Source organism: Aquarana catesbeiana, linkage group LG09 (genome assembly GCF_042186555.1).
Source record: "Aquarana catesbeiana isolate 2022-GZ linkage group LG09, ASM4218655v1, whole genome shotgun sequence".
In the NCBI taxonomy this organism is placed as follows: Eukaryota; Metazoa; Chordata; class Amphibia; order Anura; family Ranidae; genus Aquarana; species Aquarana catesbeiana.
This window is the reverse complement of record NC_133332.1, coordinates 321,232,151-321,257,805: the sequence shown is the minus strand read 5'-3', so window position 1 is coordinate 321,257,805 and position 25,655 is coordinate 321,232,151. Positions and strand designations below refer to the sequence as shown.

The 25,655-nt window shown below is 50.9% G+C and overlaps 1 protein-coding gene across 1 annotated transcript in view; it reads right to left on the bottom strand.

Annotated features, from left to right (window-relative positions):
- The window catches only part of MED12 (mediator complex subunit 12), a gene marked incomplete in the record, with an annotated part of 77,054 nt that extends 69,409 nt beyond the window's left edge, over window positions 1-7,645 (bottom strand). The window contains 2 exon segments of the mRNA XM_073600801.1: window positions 1,169-1,273; window positions 7,512-7,645. Coding sequence (XP_073456902.1) covers window positions 1,169-1,273; window positions 7,512-7,610 — 204 coding nt within the window.
- Between the last annotated feature and the right edge of the window lie 18,010 nt (window positions 7,646-25,655).

The window sequence follows — 25,655 nt, the reverse complement described above, 5'->3', positions numbered from 1 at the left end:
GATAAACAATTTTTGGGAATGGGAGGCCAAAACTGGTTCCTCAGAACCCCGAATCCTCAGCCTCTCCTTCCTCCTTATCCTTTACGGCCACTTCCTCCAAATCCTCTGCCCATCCTGGTTCCAGATCACATGGACCCATCTGGCTATGAGAGTCCTGGTGGCTCTAATGACTCTCCACTGGGGCCAGGCTCAGGAGAGGGAGATCTATGACGCTTCTTCCCTCCCCACGTTACATGTGGCGATCATACCCGCTATTTTGCCCTCAAGTCCAGCTAGGGCTGATGCCAAGTCATCCTTAGTAACGTAAGCCGAGGCCTGGATACTGGCAGTGACCACCAACGCCTGACCAACGCAATGGCTCAGCCAGGCCAGATGCCGCAGGTCTTTCCGGGGAGACTGAGGCTGCAGCAACACGAGGTTGGTCTCCTATTGTTAAAGGAGATACTTTTACCCCTGGACTTGCCTGTACCTCGTTTTCTGGAAGATATGCATTAATAACCCCAATAAACTTTATGTATGTTTGTTAGTGGACCTTCATTTTATAGATTTTTTTTTTATACTGACTATTGAGAAAATCCTCTTCTGGCGGTTGCCATGACGATTGTGGGCATGTGAAGTCCAATCTCAACCTGTACCTGGATTTGGGATGGAGAGGTGCGTGCTGGGTAACCAGCACGCACCTCTCGATCTCGCTCAATGCTGCGCCGATCGTTTAGAAAGTTGCCACAACAAACGGGCGACGGAGGAACACAGATGTGATCCGCCTTAAAACGCGTCATTTCCTGTCGGGGAAATAACGCGATTTCTGCTCACACTCCTGGGAAATGACGACGCAGAGGCGAGGGAGGAAGTGACGAGGAGCTCCACCGACCCGGTTGTGGCAGATTAGGAGCCACTACATAGCAACAGGGCGTTTCTGGTGAGTAAAAAATCCACCCCCCCCCCCAAATGTTTATTAATACTATGAAAGGACTGCGAATATGTCAACATGTTTTTCTGGGTGGAACTCCACTTTAAGAAGGAGATTTACACCGCGTGTCACCTCAGGGTCATCCAATCAGGAGGCCCCAATCAATGGGACGCACACACTGGCCTGAGCCATAAGGAGGGGGGATGGGATCTGAAGGGGATAAAAGGAAGATTCTGACACAGAACCCCAAAAACGTACCTTCGCCGGATTGAAGTTGACATTCTTGGCGCTGCCATGTTCATCTCCGGACACCGCTGGCTGGTTATTGAATCCTTGCTTCACATTCAGAGCCGTCAGCTCGTCCTGCAATCACAGATCATACATGAGAATCACATGACATCCTACGTCACCCCAATACCTCCCCCCACATCAGATCACCCCAATACCTCCCCCCACATCAGATCACCCCAATACCTCTCCCCACATCAGATCACCCCAATACCTCCCCCCACATCAGATCACCCCAATACCTGCCCCCACATCAGATCACCCCAATACCTCCCCCCACATCAGATCACCCCAATACCTCCCCCCACATCAGATCACCCCAATTCCTGTACCGTGACCCCTTAGAAGTCTCTGAAGCGGGGATTTTTGATGGGTATATGTTCTAGGTGGATGAAGCCACATTCAGCAGGAGGAGAGGTTGGCACTGTCCGGCTTTGTCTCTCTCTCAGTAGAAGTTCCCATGAAGGACAAACAGCTTTATGACCAAACCCGGGCTGCTACGTGAAAGTATTTTCCCCAGAAGGTCCACACGATCCATCTACAGCCAGGTCCACCGAGAAACTCAACACACCCCAAAAGAAGAACCCCCCCCCATTTCCTGCGTCTCCTCCATCTACCTACCCAACCAAAAATCACAGCACTGACCAGGTCTACTCTGCTCAATGACCATCACAGAGAACCAGAACTTCACCACATGGCTGAGTCCCCCAGAGACCGAGGTGGAGGTTCACCTTCCAGAGGACAATAACCTGAACCTACTGCTACAGCTACCCAGGAGAGGATTACAGCAAAGGATCTCAACCACAGGCCATGTCCTGATGCCCAGATGTGGCCTTCCTCCTGGTGTACCTCCCCAAACCTACCATCATTGCCCACAGTGCTCCCAAGCCCCATTAGAGCCCTCAGCCTTCCCACAGTGCCCTCCTGCCTGCTGCCTCTAGTCTTCCACAGTGCCCTCAGCCTCCAACCTTCCATCATTGCCCACAGTGCCCCCAACCTTCCATCATTGCCCACAGTGCCCCCAACCTTCCATCATTGCCCACAGTGCCCCCAACCTTCCATCATTGCCCACAGTGCCCTCAACCTTCCAATATTGCCCACAGTGCCTCCAACCTTCCGTCATTGCCCACAGTGCCTCCAACCTTCCGTCATTGCCCACAGTGCCTCCAACCTTCCGTCATTGCCCACAGTGCCTCCAACCTTCCGTCATTGCCCACAGTGCCTCCAACCTTCCGTCATTGCCCACAGTGCCTCCAACCTTCCGTCATTGCCCACAGTGCCTCCAACCTTCCGTCATTGCCCACAGTGCCTCCAACCTTCCGTCATTGCCCACAGTGCCTCCAACCTTCCGTCATTGCCCACAGTGTCTCCAACCTTCCGTCATTGCCCACAGTGCCTCCAACCTTCCGTCATTGCCCACAGTGCCTCCAACCTTCCGTCATTGCCCACAGTGCCTCCAACCTTCCGTCATTGCCCACAGTGCCTCCAACCTTCCGTCATTGCCCACAGTGCCTCCAACCTTCCGTCATTGCCCACAGTGCCTCCAACCTTCCGTCATTGCCCACAGTGCCTCCAACCTTCCGTCATTGCCCACAGTGCCTCCAACCTTCCGTCATTGCCCACAGTGCCTCCAACCTTCCGTCATTGCCCACAGTGCCTCCAACCTTCCGTCATTGCCCACAGTGCCTCCAACCTTCCGTCATTGCCCACAGTACCCCAACATTCCGTCATTGCTCACAGTGCCCCCAACCTTCCATCATTGACCACAGTGCCTCCAACCTTCCATCATTGACCACAGTGCCTCCAACCTTCCATCATTGCCCACAGTGCCTCCAACCTTCCATCACTGCCCACAGTGCCTCCAACCTTCCATCACTGCCCACAGTGCCTCCAACCTTCCATCACTGCCCACAGTGCCTCCAACCTTCCATCACTGCCCACAGTGCCTCCAACCTTCCATCACTGCCCACAGTGCCTCCAACCTTCCATCACTGCCCACAGTGCCACCAACCTTCCATCATTGCCCACAGTGCCACCAACCTTCCATCATTGCCCACAGTGCCACCAACCTTCCATCATTGCCCACAGTGCCTCCAACCTTGTATCATTGCCTCCAACCTTCCATCATTGCCCACAGTGCCCCCATTAAAGGCTTTTCTTGTTGGGGACTGGAAGGTTTATGAAGAGCTTACCAGACTCCGGTCTCAGTCAGGTTGAGGTCTCCTGATTTATAGGGAGATGTCTTGGAATGGCCTCATTGGTGCCCTGACCTTAACCCAACCGACAAACTGTGACAGGACCCACTGACCCCACCTACCATATCCATCCAACCCGACCCCACTCATCTAACCTGACCCATCACCACCCAACATATGCATCCAACCCGACCCCACTTATCTAACCTGACCCATCACCACCCAACATATCCATCCAACCCGACCCCACTCATCTAACCTGACCCATCACCACCCAACATATGCATCCAACCCGACCCCACTTATCTAACCTGACCCATCACCACCCAACATATCCATCCAACCCGACCCCACTCATCTAACCTGACCCATCACCACCCAACATATGCATCCAACCCGACCCCACTTATCTAACCTGACCCATCACCACCCAACATATCCATCCAACCCAACCCCACTTATCTAACCTGACCCATCACCACCCAACATATCTATCCAACCCGACCCCACTCATCTAACCTGACCCATCACCACCCAACATATCCATCCAACCCGACCCCACTTATCTAACCTGACCCATCACCACCCAACATATCCATCCAACCCGACCCCACTTATCTAACCTGACCCATCACCACCCAACATATGCATCCAACCCGACCCCACTCATCTAACCTGACCCATCACCACCCAACATATCCATCCAACCCGACCCCACTTATCTAACCTGACCCATCACCACCCAACATATCTATCCAACCCGACCCCACTCATCTAACCTGACCCATCACCACCCAACATATCCATCCAACCCGACCCCACTCATCTAACCTGACCCATCACCACCCAACATATCCATCCAACCCGACCCCACTTATCTAACCTGACCCATCACCACCCAACATATCCATCCAACCCGACCCCACTTATCTAACCTGACCCATTACCACCCAACATATCCATCCAACCCGACCCCACTTATCTAACCTGACCCATCACCACCCAACATATCCATCCAACCCGACCCCACTTATCTAACCTGACCCATCACCACCCAACATATCCATCCAACCCGACCCCACTTATCTAACCTGACCCATTACCACCCAACATATCCATCCAACCCGACCCCACTTATCTAACCTGACCCATCACCACCCAACATATCTATCCAACCCGACCCCACTCATCTAACCTGACCCATCACCACCCAACATATCCATCCAACCCGACCCCACTCATCTAACCTGACCCATCACCACCCAACATATCCATCCAACCCGACCCCACTCATCTAACCTGACCCATCACCACCCAACATATCCATCCAACCCGACCCCACTCATCTAACCTGACCCATCACCACCCAACATATCCATCCAACCCGACCCCACTCATCTAACCTGACCCATCACCACCCAACATATCCATCCAACCCGACCCCACTTATCTAACCTGACCCATCACCACCCAACATATGCATCCAACCCGACCCCACTTATCTAACCTGACCCATCACCACCCAACATATGCATCCAACCCGACCCCACTTATCTAACCTGACCCATTACCACCCAACATATCCATCCAACCCGACCCCACTTATCTAACCTGACCCATCACCACCCAACATATCCATCCAACCCGACCCCACTTATCTAACCTGACCCATCACCACCCAACATATCCATCCAACCCGACCCCACTTATCTAACCTGACCCATCACCACCCAACATATCCATCCAACCCGACCCCACTTATCTAACCTGACCCATCACCACCCAACATATCCATCCAACCCGACCCCACTTATCTAACCTGACCCATCACCACCCAACATATCCATCCAACCCGACCCCACTTATCTAACCTGACCCATCACCACCCAACATATGCATCCAACCCGACCCCACTCATCTAACCTGACCCATCACCACCCAACATATCCATCCAACCCGACCCCACTTATCTAACCTGACCCATCACCACCCAACATATCTATCCAACCCGACCCCACTCATCTAACCTGACCCATCACCACCCAACATATCCATCCAACCCGACCCCACTCATCTAACCTGACCCATCACCACCCAACATATCCATCCAACCCGACCCCACTTATCTAACCTGACCCATCACCACCCAACATATCCATCCAACCCGACCCCACTTATCTAACCTGACCCATTACCACCCAACATATCCATCCAACCCGACCCCACTTATCTAACCTGACCCATCACCACCCAACATATCCATCCAACCCGACCCCACTTATCTAACCTGACCCATCACCACCCAACATATCCATCCAACCCGACCCCACTTATCTAACCTGACCCATTACCACCCAACATATCCATCCAACCCGACCCCACTTATCTAACCTGACCCATCACCACCCAACATATCTATCCAACCCGACCCCACTCATCTAACCTGACCCATCACCACCCAACATATCCATCCAACCCGACCCCACTCATCTAACCTGACCCATCACCACCCAACATATCCATCCAACCCGACCCCACTCATCTAACCTGACCCATCACCACCCAACATATCCATCCAACCCGACCCCACTCATCTAACCTGACCCATCACCACCCAACATATCCATCCAACCCGACCCCACTCATCTAACCTGACCCATCACCACCCAACATATCCATCCAACCCGACCCCACTTATCTAACCTGACCCATCACCACCCAACATATGCATCCAACCCGACCCCACTTATCTAACCTGACCCATCACCACCCAACATATGCATCCAACCCGACCCCACTTATCTAACCTGACCCATTACCACCCAACATATCCATCCAACCCGACCCCACTTATCTAACCTGACCCATCACCACCCAACATATCCATCCAACCCGACCCCACTTATCTAACCTGACCCATCACCACCCAACATATCCATCCAACCCGACCCCACTTATCTAACCTGACCCATCACCACCCAACATATCCATCCAACCCGACCCCACTTATCTAACCTGACCCATCACCACCCAACATATCCATCCAACCCGACCCCACTTATCTAACCTGACCCATCACCACCCAACATATCCATCCAACCCGACCCCACTTATCTAACCTGACCCATCACCACCCAACATATCCATCCAACCCAACCCCACTTATCTAACCTGACCCATCACCACCCAACATATCCATCCAACCCAACATATGCATCCAACCCCACCTGACCCATCCATCCAATTCAACCCCATCCATCCCAACAAATCCATCATCCAACCCCATGCAACACATCTATCCTGACCCATACAATTGCACCTGACCCATCCATCATCCAACCCAACCCATCCACCTCCACCCATCCATCCAACCTCACCCGATCGAACCCCACCTGACCCATCAATCCAACCCACCATACCCATTCAACCATCCTCACCCGACCCAAGTATCAATGTTCATATCTTGGGGGATCGGAATTTCCTCTACGCATTTTGCAGGAAGCCACGCCCCTTTAGTAGGAGGGGAGAACAATGAAGAGGAAATCACAATCATTCCAGTGGGTCGGGTCTGCACCCCACAATTCTCAGGGGGAGGGGAGCACAGGGGCACATTGAGGGGAGGGCTGTCATCAGCCAATGATATGTTCTCCTCAGAGGGCGGGATTCCAGGTGGGAGGTTCACGTATCCTCAGATCTCGCCATGGTTCCCCTCCCCCCCCAAACACTGTGTGCAGACCCGTATCTGGGGTCCCCACAGGGCAGATTGGGGGGGGGATGGTGTCCTTTTTTACCTAGAAAGTCCCTCTACACCCCACACACAGCACCATCCGGGGGTCCCGTCTCCTATCCCCCCTCCCCCAGTATTACAGCTTCCTCTCCTATAGGACGGCACCAGCTTTGTTCAGGCATCATCCAGCCTGATCACTGGGGGAGGGGAGACTGAGGCAATGCTTCCTCCTGCCTGCAGCAGACAGATGACGTCACCTGAGCCTAGGCACAGCCAGGGAGGGGTGTCCCCGCTCTCCTGGGGTTCTGATGACAGGTCCCCCTCATTCCATGGCCCCCCCCCCCTATAATAATTTGGGGGGGTCCCCCCTCCCCCCATTCCCCTGACTCGCCTCCTTCTGTTTGGCGTCCTGCGGGTAGACATCGGGGGGCCCCAGGCGGGGTTTCTTCAGGGGCCTCTGCTCGTAGCTCAGTACACCGAAGGCCGCCATCTTTCCTGCTCCTCCGGGGGGCGCGCACCCAATGACGTCAGGAGGAGAAACCAGGAGCGCGCCACTGACGTCACGGGGAGGGCGGGAAGCCGCCGGCGCCATGTTGTGTGCGGGCAGGGTTCTGTGGCGGGGATGCGGTGTACCCGGATAATGAGGGGGGGTCATGTGAGGACTTCCTATAGAACCCCCATAGGTCACCTGACAACCTACCTCCAACATCGGTCAGTATTCACCGAGGGGGAGGGGTGACCCCCCCGTACATCACTTCACATTTCCCCCACTTCCTGTCCCTGTGACCCCCATTACTGAGACTTTCCCTCACTTCCTGTCCCTGTGACCCCCAACACTGACATTTCCCCCCACCTCCTGTCCCTGTGACCCCTATTACTGACATTTCCCCCCACTTCCTGTCCCTGTGACCCCCATTACTGACATTTCCCCCCACTTCCTGTCCCTGTGACCCCCAATACTGAGACTTTCCCTCACTTCCTGTCCCTGTGACCCCCAATACTGAGACTTTCCCCCACTTCCTGTCCCTGTGACCCCCCATTACTGACATTTCCCCCACTTCCTGTCCCTGTGACCCCCATTACTGACATTTCCCCCCACTTCCTGTCCCTGTGACCCCTATTACTGACATTTCCCCCCACTTCCTGTCCCTGTGACCCCCAATACTGAGACTTTCCCTCACTTCCTGTCCCTGTGACCCCCAATACTGAGACTTTCCCTCACTTCCTGTCCCTGTGACCCCCAATACTGAGACTTTCCCTCACTTCCTGTCCCTGTGACCCCTATTACTGACATTTCCCCCCACTTCCTGTCCCTGTGACCCCCAACACTGACATTTCCCCCCACTTCCTGTCCCTGTGACCCCCAATACTGAGACTTTCCCTCACTTCCTGTCCCTGTGACCCCCAACACTGACATTTCCCCCCACTTCCTGTCCCTGTGACCCCTATTACTGACATTTCCCCCCACTTCCTGTGACCCCCCAACACTGGGATCCCCCACTTTCTGTCCCTGTGACCCCCATTACTGACATTTCCCCCCACTTCCTGTCCCTGTGACCCCCATTACTGACTTCCCCCCCACTTCCTGTCCCTCGGACCCCCAACACTGGGATCCCCCCACTTCCTGTCCCTGTGACCCCTATTACTGACATTTCCCCCCACTTCCTGTCCCTGTGACCCCCAATACTGAGACTTTCCCTCACTTCCTGTCCCTGTGACCCCCAATACTGAGACTTTCCCTCACTTCCTGTCCCTGTGACCCCCAACACTGCCAACACTGACATTTCCCCCCCCACTTCCTGTCCCTGTGACCCCTATTACTGACATTTCCCCCCACTTACTGTCCCTGTGACCCCCCTTACTGACATTTCCCCCCCACTTCCTGTCCCTGTGACCCCCAATACTGAGACTTTCCCTCACTTCCTGTCCCTGTGACCCCTATTACTGACATTTCCCCCCACTTCCTGTCCCTGTGACCCCCAACACTGACATTTCCCCCCACTTCCTGTCCCTGTGACCCCCAATACTGAGACTTTCCCTCACTTCCTGTCCCTGTGACCCCTATTACTGACATTTCCCCCCACTTCCTGTCCCTGTGACCCCCAACACTGACATTTCCCCCCACTTCCTGTCCCTGTGACCCCCAATACTGAGACTTTCCCTCACTTCCTGTCCCTGTGACCCCTATTACTGACATTTCCCCCCACTTCCTGTCCCTGTGACCCCCAACACTGACATTTCCCCCCACTTCCTGTCCCTGTGACCCCCAACACTGACATTTCCCCCCACTTCCTGTCCCTGTGACCCCCATTACTGACATTTCCCCCACTTCCTGTCCCTGTGACCCCCATTACTGACATTTCCCCCGCTTCCTGTGACCCCCCAACACTGGGATCCCCCCACTTCCTGTCCCTGTGACCCCTATTACTGACTTCCCCCCGCTTTCTGTGACCCCCCAACACTGGGATCCCCCCACTTCCTGTCCCTGTGACCCCTATTACTGACTTCCCCCCACTTTCTGTCCCTCGGACCCCCAACACTGGGATTTCCCCCCACTTCCTGTCCCTGTGTCCCCCATTACTTAAATCCCCCCCACTTCCTGTCCCTGTGACCCCCAACACTGGGATTTCCCCCCCACTTCCTGTCCCTGTGACCCCCAACACTGGGATTTCCCCCCCACTTCATGTCCCTGTGACCTCCATTACTGACATTTCCCCCAACTTCCTGTCCCTGTGACCCCCAACACTGGGATTTCCCCCACTTCCTGTCCCTCTGACCCCCAACACTGCGATTTCCCCCCCACTTCCTGTCCCTGTGACTCCTATTACTGACTTCCCCCCACTTTCTGTCCCTCAGACCCACAACACTGGGATTTCCCCCCGCCACTTCCTGTCCCTGTGACCCCATTACTAACATTTCCCCCCACTTCCTGTCCCAGTGAACCCCAACACTGGGATTTCCCCCCCACTTCCTGTCCCTGTGGCCCCAATTACTGACATTTCCTCCCACTTCCTGTCCCTGTGACCCCCACTTCTTGTCCCCCATTACTGACATTTTCCTCACTCCCTGTCTCTGTGACCCCCAGTACTGAGATTTAGATTTTCCCTCACTTCCTGTCCCTGTGACCCCCATTATTGACATTTCCCCCCACTTCCTGTCTGTGTCCCCCATTACTGACATTTTCCTCACTTCCTGTCCCTGTGAAATCCATTACTGACATTTCCCCTCACTTCCTGTCCCCATTACTGACATTTCCCACCACTTCCTGTCCCCCCCATTACTGACATTTTCCTCACTTACTGGGACCCCCATTACTGACATTTCCCCCCACTTCCTGTCCCTGTGTCCCCCATTACTGACATTTTCCTCACTTCCTGTCCCTGTGACCCCATTACTGACATTTCCCCCCCCCACTTCCTATCCCTGTGTCCCCCCATTATTGACATTTTCTTCACTTCCTGTCCCTGTGACCCCCATTACTGACATTATTTCCCCCACTTCCTGCAACTCCATGCATTTAGGCATCTAGACGTGGTGAAGACGACTTGGTGAAGATCACACTGAGGATCAGAATGTGGAAGGAAGGGGGATCTGGGTGACGTTGAAGGTGGGATGGTGGTTGGTGTCAGACGGGCCGGTCTGAGGATCTCTGGGATCTTCACACACAATCATCTCTCGGGTCCTGCGGGATCGCCGATCCTGTACTTCATCCACAGCAGGAGCACCGTTCAGGACAGCAGCCGATCCTGGAGGAGGGATGAGATCGGTGGGGGCCACACATTGCGGGGTGTCAGGCTGGCATGTGAGCTGGGCAGCTCCTTCAGCCCGCGCCCCTCACCCACCCACCCGCCGCCTGTTCGGAAATCACCCAGCTGCCCCCATGACCGTGAGGGGGACCCCTAACCCATCGCCTGATGCCGCCTGCCGGACCAGGAAAAAGTGCCCGCCAGTGCAGCCTGCCGGGATAGGAGGAGTAGCGGCACAGAGAGGAAGTGATCTTTGTATTTTCCCCCTGCAGCCTCTGAATGCCCACAGGAGGTAGAGGAGGAGAAGCATTCAGAGGCTGCAGGGGGAAAATACAAAGATCACTCCCTCTCTATGCCGCTGCTCCAGCCACTCCTCCCATCCAGCTTCTTTTTCTGTCCCCCACCACCACATGCTCTTTGGCCCCCCAGTGCTCTTCAGCTCCCCCAGTGCTCTCCAGTCCCCCCCCAGTGCTCTCCGGTCCCCCTCCATTGCTCTCTAGTCCCCCCCCAATGCTCTCCAGTCCCCCCCCCCCAGTGCTCTTCAGTTCCCCCCAGTGCTCTTCAGTTCCCCCCCAGTGCTCTTCAGTTCCCCCCCCAGTGCTCTCCAGTTCCCCCCAGTGCTCTTCAGTTCCCCCCAGTGCTCTTCAGTTCCCCCCAGTGCTCTCAATTTCCCCCCAGTGCTCTTCAGATCCCCCCAGTGCTCTTCAGTTCCCCCCAGTGCTCTTCAGTTCCCCCCAGTGCTCTCAATTTCCCCCCAGTGCTCTCCAGTTCCCCCCAGTGCTCTTCAGATCCCCCCAGTGCTCTTCAGATCCCCCCAGTGCTCTCCAGTTCCCCCCAGTGCTCTTCAGTTCCCCCAGTGCTCTTCAGTTCCCCCCAGTGCTCTTCAGTTCCCCCAGTGCTCTCCAGTTCCCCCAGTGCTCTTCAGTTCCCCCCAGTGCTCTTCAATTCCCCCAGTGCTCTCCAGTTCCCCCCAGTGCTCTCCAGTTCCCCCCAGTGCTATTCAGTTCCCCCCAGTGCTCTTCAGTTCCCCCCAGTGCTCTTCAGTTCCCCCCAGTGCTCTTCAGTTCCCCCAGTGCTCTCAATTTCCCCCCAGTGCTCTCCATTTCCCCCCAGTGCTATTCAGTTCCCCCCAGTGCTCTCCAGTTCCCCCCAGTGCTCTTCAGTTCCCCCCAGTGCTCTCCAGTTCCCCCAGTGCTCTTCAGTTCCCCCCAGTGCTCTTCAGTTCCCCCCAGTGCTCTCCAGTTCCCCCAGTGCTCTTCAGTTCCCCCCAGTGCTCTTCAGTTCCCCCCAGTGCTCTTCAGTTCCCCCAGTGCTCTCAATTTCCCCCCAGTGCTCTCCATTTCCCCCCAGTGCTATTCAGTTCCCCCCAGTGCTCTTCAGTTCCCCCCAGTGCTCTCCAGTTCCCCCCAGTGCTCTCCAGTTCCCCCCAGTGCTCTCCAGTTCCCCCCAGTGCTCTTCAGATCCCCCCAGTGCTCTTCAATTCCCCCAGTGCTCTCCAGTTCCCCCCAGTGCTCTCCAGTTCCCCCCAGTGCTATTCAGTTCCCCCCAGTGCTCTTCAGTTCCCCCCAGTGCTCTCCATTTCCCCCCAGTGCTCTCCATTTCCCCCCAGTGCTATTCAGTTCCCCCCAGTGCTCTCCAGTTCCCCCAGTGCTCTCCATTTCCCCCCAGTGCTATTCAGTTCCCCCCAGTGCTCTCCAGTTCCCCCAGTGCTCTTCAGTTCCCCCCAGTGCTCTCCATTTCCCCCCAGTGCTCTCCATTTCCCCCCAGTGCTATTCAGTTCCCCCCAGTGCTCTCCAGTTCCCCCAGTGCTCTTCAGTTCCCCCCAGTGCTCTTCAGTTCCCCCCAGTGCTCTTCAGTTCCCCCAGTGCTCTCAATTTCCCCCCAGTGCTCTCCATTTCCCCCCAGTGCTATTCAGTTCCCCCCAGTGCTCTTCAGTTCCCCCCAGTGCTCTCCAGTTCCCCCCAGTGCTCTCCAGTTCCCCCCAGTGCTCTTCAGATCCCCCCAGTGCTCTTCAATTCCCCCAGTGCTCTCCAGTTCCCCCCAGTGCTCTCCAGTTCCCCCCAGTGCTATTCAGTTCCCCCCAGTGCTCTTCAGTTCCCCCCAGTGCTCTTCAGATCCCCCAGTGCTCTCCAGTTCCCCCCAGTGCTCTCCAGTTCCCCCCAGTGCTCTCCAGTTCCCCCCAGTGCTCTTCAGTTCCCCCCAGTGCTCTTCAGTTCCCCCCAGTGCTCTTCAGTTCCCCCCAGTGCTCTCCAGTTCCCCCCAGTGCTCTCCAGTTCCCCCCAGTGCTCTCCAGTTCCCCCCAGTGCTCTCCATTTCTCCCCAGTGCTCTTCAGATCCCCCCAGTGCTCTCCAGTTCCCCCCAGTGCTCTTCAGTTCCCCCCAGTGCTCTTCAGTTCCCCCCGTGCTCTTCAGATCCCCCAGTGCTCTCCAGTTCCCCCAGTGCTCTCCAATTCCCCCAGTGCTCTCCAGTTCCCCCCAGTGCTCTCCAGTTCCCCCCAGTGCTCTCCAGTTCCCCCCAGTGCTCTTCAGTTCCCCCCGTGCTCTTCCGATCCCCCAGTGCTCTCCAGTTCCCCCCAGTGCTCTCCAGTTCCCCCCAGTGCTCTTCAGTTCCCCCCGTGCTCTTCCGATCCCCCAGTGCTCTCCAGATCCCCCCAGTGCTCCTCAGATCCCCCCAGTGCTCCCCAGTCCCCCGATGCTCTCCTGTCCCCCCCCCCCCCCAGTGCTCTCTGACCTAGTAAAGTGGCCGGGGAGTGTGTCCTCCTCTTTTCTATGGTACCAGTAGACGGGATGTTACATTGTGTCAGGGCGTGACTTCCAGAACATTGTATCGGATGTCTGTGATTGGAGGATCAGAGGAACATTGTATCGGATGTCGGTGATTGGAGGATCAGAGGAACATTGTATCGGATGTCAGTGATTGGAGGATCAGAGGAACATTGTATCGGATGTCAGTGATTGGAGGATCAGAGGAACATTGTATCGGATGTCGGTGATTGGAGGATCAGAGGAACATTGTATCGGATGTCGGTGATTGGAGGATCAGAGGAACATTGTATGGGATGTCGGTGATTGGAGGATCAGTGGAACATTGTATCGGATGTCGGTGATTGGAGGATCAGAGGAACATTGTATCGGATGTCGGTGATTGGAGGATCAGAGGAACATTGTATCGGATGTCGGTGATTGGAGGATCAGAGGAACATTGTATCGGATGTCGGTGATTGGAGGATCAGAGGAACATTGTATGGGATGTCGGTGATTGGAGGATCAGTGGAACATTGTATGGGATGTCAGTGATTGGAGGATCAGAGGAACATTGTATCGGATGTCGGTGATTGGAGGATCAGAGGAACATTGTATGGGATGTCGGTGATTGGAGGATCAGAGGAACATTGTATCGGATGTCGGTGATTGGAGGATCAGAGGAACATTGTATGGGATGTCTGTGATTGGAGGATCAGAGGAACATTGTATCGGATGTCAGTGATTGGAGGATCAGAGGAACATTGTATCGGATGTCGGTGATTGGAGGATCAGAGGAACATTGTATCAGATGTCGGTGATTGGAGGATCAGTGGAACATTGTATCTGATGTCGGTGATTGGAGGATCAGAGGAACATTGTATCGGATGTCGATGATTGGAGGATCAGTGGAACATTGTATCGGATGTCGGTGATTGGAGGATCAGAGGAACATTGTATCGGATGTCGGTGATTGGAGGATCAGAGGAACATTGTATCCGATGTCGGTGATTGGAGGATCATAGGAACATTGTATCGGATGTCAGTGATTGGAGGATCAGAGGAACATTGTATTGATTGGAGGATCAGAGGAACATTGTATCGGATGTCGGTGATTGGAGGATCAGAGGAACATTGTATCGGATGTCGGTGATTGGAGGATCAGAGGAACATTGTATCGGATGTCGGTGATTGGAGGATCAGAGGAACATTGTATCGGATGTCGGTGATTGGAGGATCAGAGGAACATTGTATCGGATGTCGGTGATTGGAGGATCAGAGGAACATTGTATCGGATGTCAGTGATTGGAGGATCAGAGGAACATTGTATGGGATGTCGGTGATTGGAGGATCAGAGGAACATTGTATGGGATGTCAGTGATTGGAGGATCAGAGGAACATTGTATGGGATGTCGGTGATTGGAGGATCAGAGGAACATTGTATCGGATGTCGGTGATTGGAGGATCAGAGGAACATTGTATCGGATGTCGGTGATTGGAGGATCAGAGGAACATTGTATCAGATGTCGGTGATTGGAGGATCAGAGGAACATTGTATCAGATGTCGGTGATTGGAGGATCAGAGGAACATTGTATGGGATGTCGGTGATTGGAGGATCAGAGGAACATTGTATCAGATGTCGGTGATTGGAGGATCAGAGGAACATTGTATGGGATGTCGGTGATTGGAGGATCAGAGGAACATTGTATCGGATGTCGGTGATTGGAAGATCAGAGGAACATTGTATCGGATGTCAGTGATTGGAGGATCAGAGGAACATTGTATCGGATGTCGGTGATTGGAGGATCAGAGGAACATTGTATCGGATGTCGGTAATTGGAGGATCAGAGGAACATTGTATCGGATGTCGGTGATTGGAGGATCAGAGGAACATTGTATCGGATGTCGGTGATTGGAGGATCAGTGGAACATTGTATCGGATGTCGGTGATTGGAGGATCAGAGGAACATTGTATCGGATGTCGGTGATTGGAGGATTATGGGAACATTGTATCGGATGTCGGTGATTGGAGGATCAGAGGAACATTGTATCGGATGTCGGTGATTGGGGGATCAGAGGAACATTGTATCGGATGTCAGTGATTGGAGGATCAGAGGAACATTGTATGGGATGTCGGTGATTGGAGGATCAGAGGAACATTGTATGGGATGTCAGTGATTGGAGGATCAGAGGAACATTGTATGGGATGTCAGTGATTGGAGGATCAGAGGAACATTGTATGGGATGTCGGTGATTGGAGGATCAGAGGAATATTGTATGGGATGTCTGTGATTGGAGGATCAGAGGAACATTGTATCGGATGTCAGTGATTGGAGGATCAGAGGAACATTGTATCTGATGTCGGTGATTGGAGGATCAGAGGAACATTGTATGGGATGTCGGTGATTGGAGGATCAGAGGAATATTGTATGGGATGTCGGTGATTGGAGGATCAGAGGAACATTGTATGGGATGTCGGTGATTGGAGGATCAGAGGAATATTGTATGGGATGTCTGTGATTGGAGGATCAGAGGAACATTGTATCGGATGTCAGTGATTGGAGGATCAGAGGAACATTGTATCTGATGTCGGTGATTGGAGGATCAGAGGAACATTGTATCGGATGTCGGTGATTGGAGGATCAGTGGAACATTGTATCGGATGTCGGGGATTGGAGGATCAGAGGAACATTGTATCGGATGTCGGTGATTGGAGGATCAGAGGAACATAGTATCGGATGTCGTTGATTGGAGGATCAGAGGAACATTGTATCGGATGTCAGTGATTGGAGGATCAGAGGAACATTGTATCGGATGTCGGTGATTGGAGGATCAGAGGAACATTGTATCGGATGTCGGTAATTGGAGGATCAGAGGAACATTGTATCAGATGTCGGTGATTGGAGGATCAGAGGAACATTGTATCGGATGTCGGTAATTGGAGGATCAGAGGAACATTGTATCAGATGTCGGTGATTGGAGGATCAGAGGAACATTGTATCGGATGTCGGTGATTGGAGGATCAGTGGAACATTGTATCGGATGTCGGTGATTGGAGGATCAGAGGAACATTGTATCGGATGTCGGTGATTGGAGGATTATGGGAACATTGTATCGGATGTCGGTGATTGGAGGATCAGAGGAACATTGTATCGGATGTCGGTGATTGGAGGATCAGAGGAACATTGTATCGGATGTTGGTGATTGGAGGATCAGAGGAACATTGTATCGGATGTCTGTGATTGGAGGATCAGAGGAACATTGTATCGGATGTCGGTGATTGGAGGATTATGGGAACATTGTATCGGATGTCGGTGATTGGAGGATCAGAGGAACATTGTATGGGATGTCGGTGATTGGAGGATCAGAGGAACATTGTATGGGATGTCGGTGATTGGAGGATCAGAGGAACATTGTATGGGATGTCGGTGATTGGAGGATCAGAGGAACATTGTATCGGATGTCGGTGATTGGAGGATTATGGGAACATTGTATCGGATGTCGGTGATTGGAGGATCAGAGGAACATTGTATCGGATGTCGGTGATTGGAGGATCGGAGGAACATTGTATCGGATGTCGGTGATTGGAGGATCAGAGGAACATTGTATGGGATGTCGGAGATTGGAGGATCAGAGGAACATTGTATCGGATGTCGGTGATTGGAGGATCAGAGGAACATTGTATGGGATGTCGGGGATTGGAGGATCAGAGGAACATTGTATCGGATGTCGGTGATTGGAGGATTATGGGAACATTGTATCGGATGTCGGTGATTGGGGGATCAGAGGAACATTGTATCGGATGTCGGTGATTGGAGGATCAGAGGAACATTGTATCGGATGTCGGTGATTGGAGGATCAGAGGAACATTGTATCGGATGTCGGTGATTGGAGGATCAGAGGAACATTGTATCGGATGTCGGTGATTGGAGGATCAGAGGAACATTGTATCGGATGTCGGTGATTGGAGGATCAGAGGAACATTGTATCGGATGTCGGTGATTGGAGGATCAGAGGAACATTGTATCGGATGTCGGTGATTGGAGGATCAGAGGAACATTGTATCGGATGTCAGTGATTGGAGGATCAGAGGAACATTGTATGGGATGTCAGTGATTGGAGGATCAGAGGAACATTGTATGGGATGTCGGTGATTGGAGGATCAGAGGAACATTGTATCGGATGTCGGTGATTGGAGGATCAGAGGAACATTGTATCGGATGTCAGTGATTGGAGGATCAGAGGAACATTGTATGGGATGTCAGTGATTGGAGGATCAGAGGAACATTGTATGGGATGTCGGTGATTGGAGGATCAGAGGAACATTGTATCGGATGTCTGTGATTGGAGGGTCAGAGGAACATTGTATCGGATGTCGGTGATTGGAGGATCAGAGGAATATTGTATGGGATGTCTGTGATTGGAGGATCAGAGGAACATTGTATCGGATGTCTGTGATTGGAGGATCAGAGGAACATTGTATCGGATGTCGGTGATTGGAGGATCAGAGGAACATTGTATCGGATGTCGGTGATTGGAGGATCAGAGGAACATTGTATCGGATGTCGGTGATTGGAGGATCAGAGGAACATTGTATCGGATGTCAGTGATTGGAGGATCAGAGGAACATTGTATCCAATGTCGGTGATTGGAGGATCAGAGGAACATTGTATCGGATGTCAGTGATTGGAGGATCAGAGGAACATTGTATGGGATGTCGGTGATTGGAGGATCAGAGGAACATTGTATGGGATGTCAGTGATTGGAGGATCAGAGGAACATTGTATGGGATGTCGGTGATTGGAGGATCAGAGGAATATTGTATGGGATGTCTGTGATTGGAGGATCAGAGGAACATTGTATCGGATGTCGGTGATTGGAGGATCAGAGGAACATTGTATCTGATGTCGGTGATTGGAGGATCAGAGGAACATTGTATCGGATGTCGGTGATTGGAGGATCAGTGGAACATTGTATCGGATGTCGGTGATTGGAGGATCAGAGGAACATTGTATGGGATGTCGGTGATTGGAGGATCAGAGGAACATTGTATCGGATGTCGGTGATTGGAGGATCAGAGGAACATTGTATCGGATGTCGTTGATTGGAGGATCAGAGGAACATTGTATCGGATGTCAGTGATTGGAGGATCAGAGGAACATTGTATCGGATGTCGGTGATTGGAGGATCAGAAGAACATTGTATCGGATGTCGGTAATTGGAGGATCAGAGGAACATTGTATCGGATGTCGGTGATTGGAGGATCAGAGGAACATTGTATCGGATGTCGGTAATTGGAGGATCAGAGGAACATTGTATCGGATGTCGGTGATTGGAGGATCAGAGGAACATTGTATCGGATGTCGGTGATTGGAGGATCAGTGGAACATTGTATCGGATGTCGGTGATTGGAGGATCAGAGGAACATTGTATCGGATGTCGGTGATTGGAGGATTATGGGAACATTGTATCGGATGTCGGTGATTGGAGGATCAGAGGAACATTGTATCGGATGTCGGTGATTGGAGGATCAGAGGAACATTGTATCGGATGTCGGTGATTGGAGGATCAGAGGAACATTGTATCGGATGTCGGTGATTGGAGGATTATGGGAACATTGTATCGGATGTCGGTGATTGGAGGATCAGAGGAACATTGTATCGGATGTCGGTGATTGGAGGATTATGGGAACATTGTATTGGATGTCGGTGATTGGAGGATCAGAGGAACATTGTATCGGATGTCGGTGATTGGAGGATCAGAGGAACATTGTATCAGATGTCGGTGATTGGAGGATCATAGGAACATTGTATCGGATGTCAGTGATTGGAGGATCAGAGGAACATTGTATCGGATGTCGGTGATTGGAGGATCAGAGGAACATTGTATCGGATGTCGGTGATTGGAGGATTATGGGAACATTGTATCGGATGTCGGTGATTGGAGGATCAGAGGAACATTGTATCGGATGTCGGTGATTGGAGGATTATGGGAACATTGTATCGGATGTCGTTGATTGGAGGATCAGAGGAACATTGTATCGGATGTCGGTGATTGGAGGATCAGAGAAACATTGTATCGGATGTCGGTGATTGGAGGATCAGAGGAACATTGTATCGGATGTCAGTGATTGGAGGATCAGAGGAACATTGTATCAGATGTCAGTGATTGGAGGATCAGAGGAACATTGTATCGGATGTCGGTGATTGGGGGATCAGAGGAACATTGTATCGGATGTCAGTGATTGGAGGATCAGAGGAACATTGTATCAGATGTCGGTGATTGGAGGATCAGAGGAACATTGTATCGGATGTCGGTGATTGGAGGATCAGAGGAACATTGTATCGGATGTCGGTGATTGGGGGATCAGAGGAACATTGTATCGGATGTCGGTGATTGGAGGATCAGAGGAACATTGTATCGGATGTCGGTGATTGGAGGATCAGAGGAACATTGTATCGGATGTCGGTAATTGGAGGATCAGAGGAACATTGTATCGGATGTCGGTGATTGGAGGATCAGAGGAACATTGTATCGGATGTCGGTGATTGGGGGATCAGAGGAACATTGTATCGGATGTCGGTGATTGGAGGATCAGAGGAACATTGTATCGGATGTCAGTGATTGGAGGATCAGAGGAACATTGTATCGGATGTCGGTGATTGGAGGATCAGAGGAACATTGTATCGGATGTCGGTGATTGGAGGATCAGAGGAACATTGTATCGGATGTCGGTGATTGGGGGATCAGAGGAACATTGTATCGGATGTTGGTGATTGGAGGATCAGAGGAACATTGTATCGGATGTTGGTGATTGGAGGATCAGAGGAACATTGTATGGGATGTCGGTGATTGGAGGATCAGAGGAACATTGTATCGGATGTCGGTGATTGGAGGATCAGAGGAACATTGTATCAGATGTCAGTGATTGGGGGATCAGAGGAACATTGTATCGGATGTCGGTGATTGGAGGATTATGGGAACATTGTATCGGATGTCGGTGATTGGAGGATCAGAGGAACATTGTATCGGATGTCGGTGATTGGGGGATCAGAGGAACATTGTATCGGATGTCGGTGATTGGAGGATCAGAGGAACATTGTATCAGATGTCAGTGATTGGGGGATCAGAGGAACATTGTATCGGATGTCGGTGATTGGAGGATCAGAGGAACATTGTATCGGATGTCGGTGATTGGAGGATCAGAGGAACATTGTATCGGATGTCGGTGATTGGAGGATCAGAGGAACATTGTATCGGATGTCGGTGATTGGAGGATCAGAGAAACATTGTTTCGGATGTCGGTGATTGGAGGATCAGAGGAACATTGTATCGGATGTCGGAGATTGGGGGATCAGAGGAACATTGTATCGGATGTCGGTGATTGGAGGATCAGAGGAACATTGTATCGGATGTCGGTGATTGGAGGATCAGAGAAACATTGTTTCGGATGTCGGAGATTGGGGGATCAGAGGAACATTGTATCGGATGTTGGTGATTGGAGGATTATGGGAACATTGTATCAGATGTCGGTGATTGGAGGATTATGGGAACATTGTATCGGATGTCGGTGATTGGAGGATCAGAGGAACATTGTATCGGATGTCGGTGATTGGAGGATCAGAGGAACATTGTATCAGATGTCGGTGATTGGAGGATCAGAGGAACATTGTATCGGATGTCGGTGATTGGAGGATCAGAGGAACATTGTATCGGATGTCGGTGATTGGAGGATCAGAGGAACATTGTATCGGATGTCGGTGATTGGGGGATCAGAGGAACATTGTATCGGATGTCGGTGATTGGAGGATCAGAGGAACATTGTATCAGATGTCAGTGATTGGGGGATCAGAGGAACATTGTATCGGATGTCAGTGATTGGAGGATTATGGGAACATTGTATCGGATGTCGGTGATTGGAGGATCAGAGGAACATTGTATCGGATGTCGGTGATTGGAGGATCAGAGGAACATTGTATGGGATGTCGGTGATTGGAGGATCAGAGGAACATTGTATCGGATGTCGGTGATTGGAGGATCAGAGGAACATTGTATCGGATGTCGGTGATTGGAGGATTATGGGAACATTGTATCAGATGTCGGTGATTGGAGGATCAGAGGAACATTGTATCGGATGTCGGTGATTGGAGGATCAGAGGAACATTGTATCGGATGTCGGTGATTGGGGGATCAGAGGAACATTGTATGGGATGTCGGTGATTGGAGGATCAGAGGAACATTGTATCGGATGTCGGTGATTGGAGGATTATGGGAACATTGTATCGGATGTCGGTGATTGGAGGATCAGAGGAACATTGTATCGGATGTCGGTGATTGGAGGATCAGAGGAATATTGTATCGGATGTCGGTGATTGGAGGATCAGAGGAATATTGTATCGGATGTCGGTGATTGGAGGATCATAGGAACATTGTATCGGATGTCGGTGATTGGAGGATCAGAGGAACATTGTATCGGATGTCGGTGATTGGAGGATCAGAGGAACATTGTATCGGATGTCGGTGATTGGGGGATCAGAGGAACATTGTATCGGATGTCGGTGATTGGAGGATCAGAGGAACATTGTATCGGATGTCGGTGATTGGGGGATCAGAGGAACATTGTATCGGATGTCGGTGATTGGAGGATCAGAGGAACATTGTATCGGATGTCGGTGATTGGAGGATCAGAGGAACATTGTATCGGATGGCGGTGATTGGAGGATCAGAGGAACATTGTATCGGATGTCGGTGATTGGAGGATCAGAGGAACATTGTATCGGATGTCGGTGATTGGAGGATCAGAGGAACATTGTATCGGATGTCGGTGATTGGAGGATCAGAGGAACATTGTATCGGATGTCGGTGATTGGAGGATCAGAGGAACATTGTATCGGATGTCGGTGATTGGAGGATCAGAGGAACATTGTATCGGATGTCGGTGATTGGAGGATCAGAGGAACATTGTATCGGATGTCGGTGATTGGAGGATCAGAGGAACATTTTATCGGATGTCGGTGATTGGAGGATCAGAGGAACATTGTATCGGATGTCGGTGATTGGAGGATCAGAGGAATATTGTATCGGATGTCGGTGATTGGAGGATCATAGGAACATTGTATCGGATGTCGGTGATTGGGGGATCAGAGGAACATTGTATCAGATGTCGGTGATTGGAGGATCAGAGGAACATTGTATCGGATGTCGGTGATTGGAGGATCAGAGGAACATTGTATCGGATGTCGGTGATTGGAGGATCAGAGGAACATTGTATCGGATGTCGGTGATTGGAGGATCAGAGGAATATTGTATCGGATGTCGGTGATTGGAGGATCATAGGAACATTGTATCGGATGTCGGTGATTGGAGGATCAGAGGAACATTGTATCAGATGTCGGTGATTGGAGGATCAGAGGAACATTGTATCGGATGTCGGTGATTGGGGGATCAGAGAAACATTGTATCCGATGTCGGTGATTGGAGGATCAGAGGAACATTGTATCGGATGTCGGTGATTGGAGGATTATGGTAACATAGTAGTTGTTGTTGGTGATTGGAGGATCAGAGGAACATTGCAAGTGATTGGAGGATGGAAGGATTGTCCATGGAGAGGACTGGTGGAGGAACGTTGTCATCCATTCAATGAGTGGAAAGCTTTATTGTATGGTGTGTGACGACAGACACGGCGGAGCCCTCAGTGTAGGAAATGCTGATCAGGTGATGACAGGAAGTGATGACACCTGAGTGATTTCCTCCTGATCTCTGCGGATTGTTCTGATCTCTTTGGATCCTCCATCGTTCGGTGTATGGCATCCCTAAGATTACCGCGGCTGTGCTGTGCGTCCAGAGATGGCGGTACAGACCTCGTCCTCCCCTCCCCCACCTATCACGTGGTATGTGGGTGCAGCTCTGTTCTGGGGCTCCTGGGTCTGGCCCTCTCCTACCATCCAACCAACGTCCGGGGTCAGAGGACGGCGAGGAGAGGACTTCTGGCCGGCGGTCTGCTCAGCACAGGTGCGATCGATATCATTTCATCAAATGTGATTGGACAAAAATCTCTATGATTGATCCTGATTTTATGAAGAGCCAAAATCAATGTCTGTGTCATTAATAACATTATATGTTATTTAATGTTGGGCGGAGTGGAGAAGGATTAGACCCCCTGTCAGTTTTCATTGCTGTCTGTGTCCCCGGTAGACGGATTCCCCCTCTCGGTGTCCTGGTGACCATTCTCATTGAAAGGCAAAGAAGATCCCAAGTTTTTGGTTGTCCCCAGAAATGTAATAGTAAAAGTCCCCCAAGGAATTCCCTTCATTTGCAGGGATTTCCTCTCACTTCCTGTTTGGCTGCGGGACAGGAAGTGAAGCTAAATCTCCGCAATGGGACAAAAATCTGACAGGGGTTATAACCCTCCCTCGCTCTATCTAAAATAAAAACAAAAGTTTTGCCTAGAGTTCTATTTTAACTTGCAGGGATTTGCTCTCACTTCCTATTGTGGCTGTAGGACAGGAAGTGAGGATAAATCTCCCCAATGGACACCTGACAGGGGTTATAACCCCCCTCCCTCCTATAGTTTTACTTTAAAGAGGAGTAACGAATCCTGTAGCTGCTGACTTTTATAATGATGCACCTACCTGTCCAGGCATCCAGCGGTGTCCCCGCCCCAGCTGGATCTTGGGTGCTGCCGCCGCCATCTTGGCTAAGGGAAGCTGGCTGTGAAGCCCTGCAGCTTCACAGCCGGTTTCCTACTGCGCATGCGTGTAGCATGCTACGTTTGTCTATGGGCCAGCTGCAGGGAGGAGGGGGGCCAGGTACCCGCCCCGAAGAGGGGGGAGGGGAGGGGGCCGACAACCGACAATCCTCTTTTGGGTGAAGCTCCACTTTAAGCTTTGACAAAAAAACCTGGAAGCTGATTGGTTCCCATGCAGAGCTGTTAGTAAATCTCCCCTACCCCCTCCCCCCTCCCCAAATGTATGTGTTAATGGGGGGGTCCCCTCTCTGTAGTATGGGGGGGGGGGGTATTTATAGAGATGATGGAGACATTATATACAGATATGAGGAGGTCATCCTGGTTTTCATACAAAACATTTCCCTCCATCTCTATATACATTGTTTATTATCTCCTCTCTATATACATTGTTTATTATCTCATCTCTATATAGATTGTTTATTATTATCTCCTCTCTATATACATTGTTTATTATCTCCTCTCTATATAGATTGTTTATTATCTCATCTCTATATACATTGTTTATTATTATCTCCTCTCTATATACATTGTTTATTATCTCATCTCTATATACATTGTTTATTATCTTCTCTCTATATACATTGTTTATTATCTCATCTCATCTCTATATACATTGTTTATTATCTCATCTCTATATACATTGTTTATTATCTCATCTCTATATACATTGTTTATTATCTCATCTCTATATACATTGTTTATTATCTCCTCTCTATATACATTGTTTATTATCTCCTCTCTATATATATATTGTTTATTATCTCCTCTCTATATACATTGTTTATTATCTCCTCTCTATATACATTGTTTATTATCTCCTCTCTATATACATTGTTTATTATCTCATCTCTATATACATTGTTTATTATCTCATCTCTATATACATTGTTTATTATTATCTCCTCTCTATATACATTGTTTATTATCTCATCTCTATATACATTGTTTATTATCTCATCTCTATATACATTGTTTATTATTATCTCATCTCTATATACATTGTTTATTATCTCATCTCTATATACATTGTTTATTATTATCTCCTCTCTATATACATTGTTTATTATTATCTCCTCTCTATATACATTGTTTATTATTATCTGGGTGGCACAGTGGCGCAGTGGGTAGCACTCTCGCCTAGCAGTAAGAAGGGTCACTGGTTCGATTCCCAACCACGACACTACCTGCTTGGAGTTTGCATGTTCTCCCTGTGTCTGTGTGGGTTTCCTCCGGGTACTCCGGTGTCCTCCCACACTCCAAAGACATGCTGGTAGGTTAATTGGATCCAGTCTAAATTGT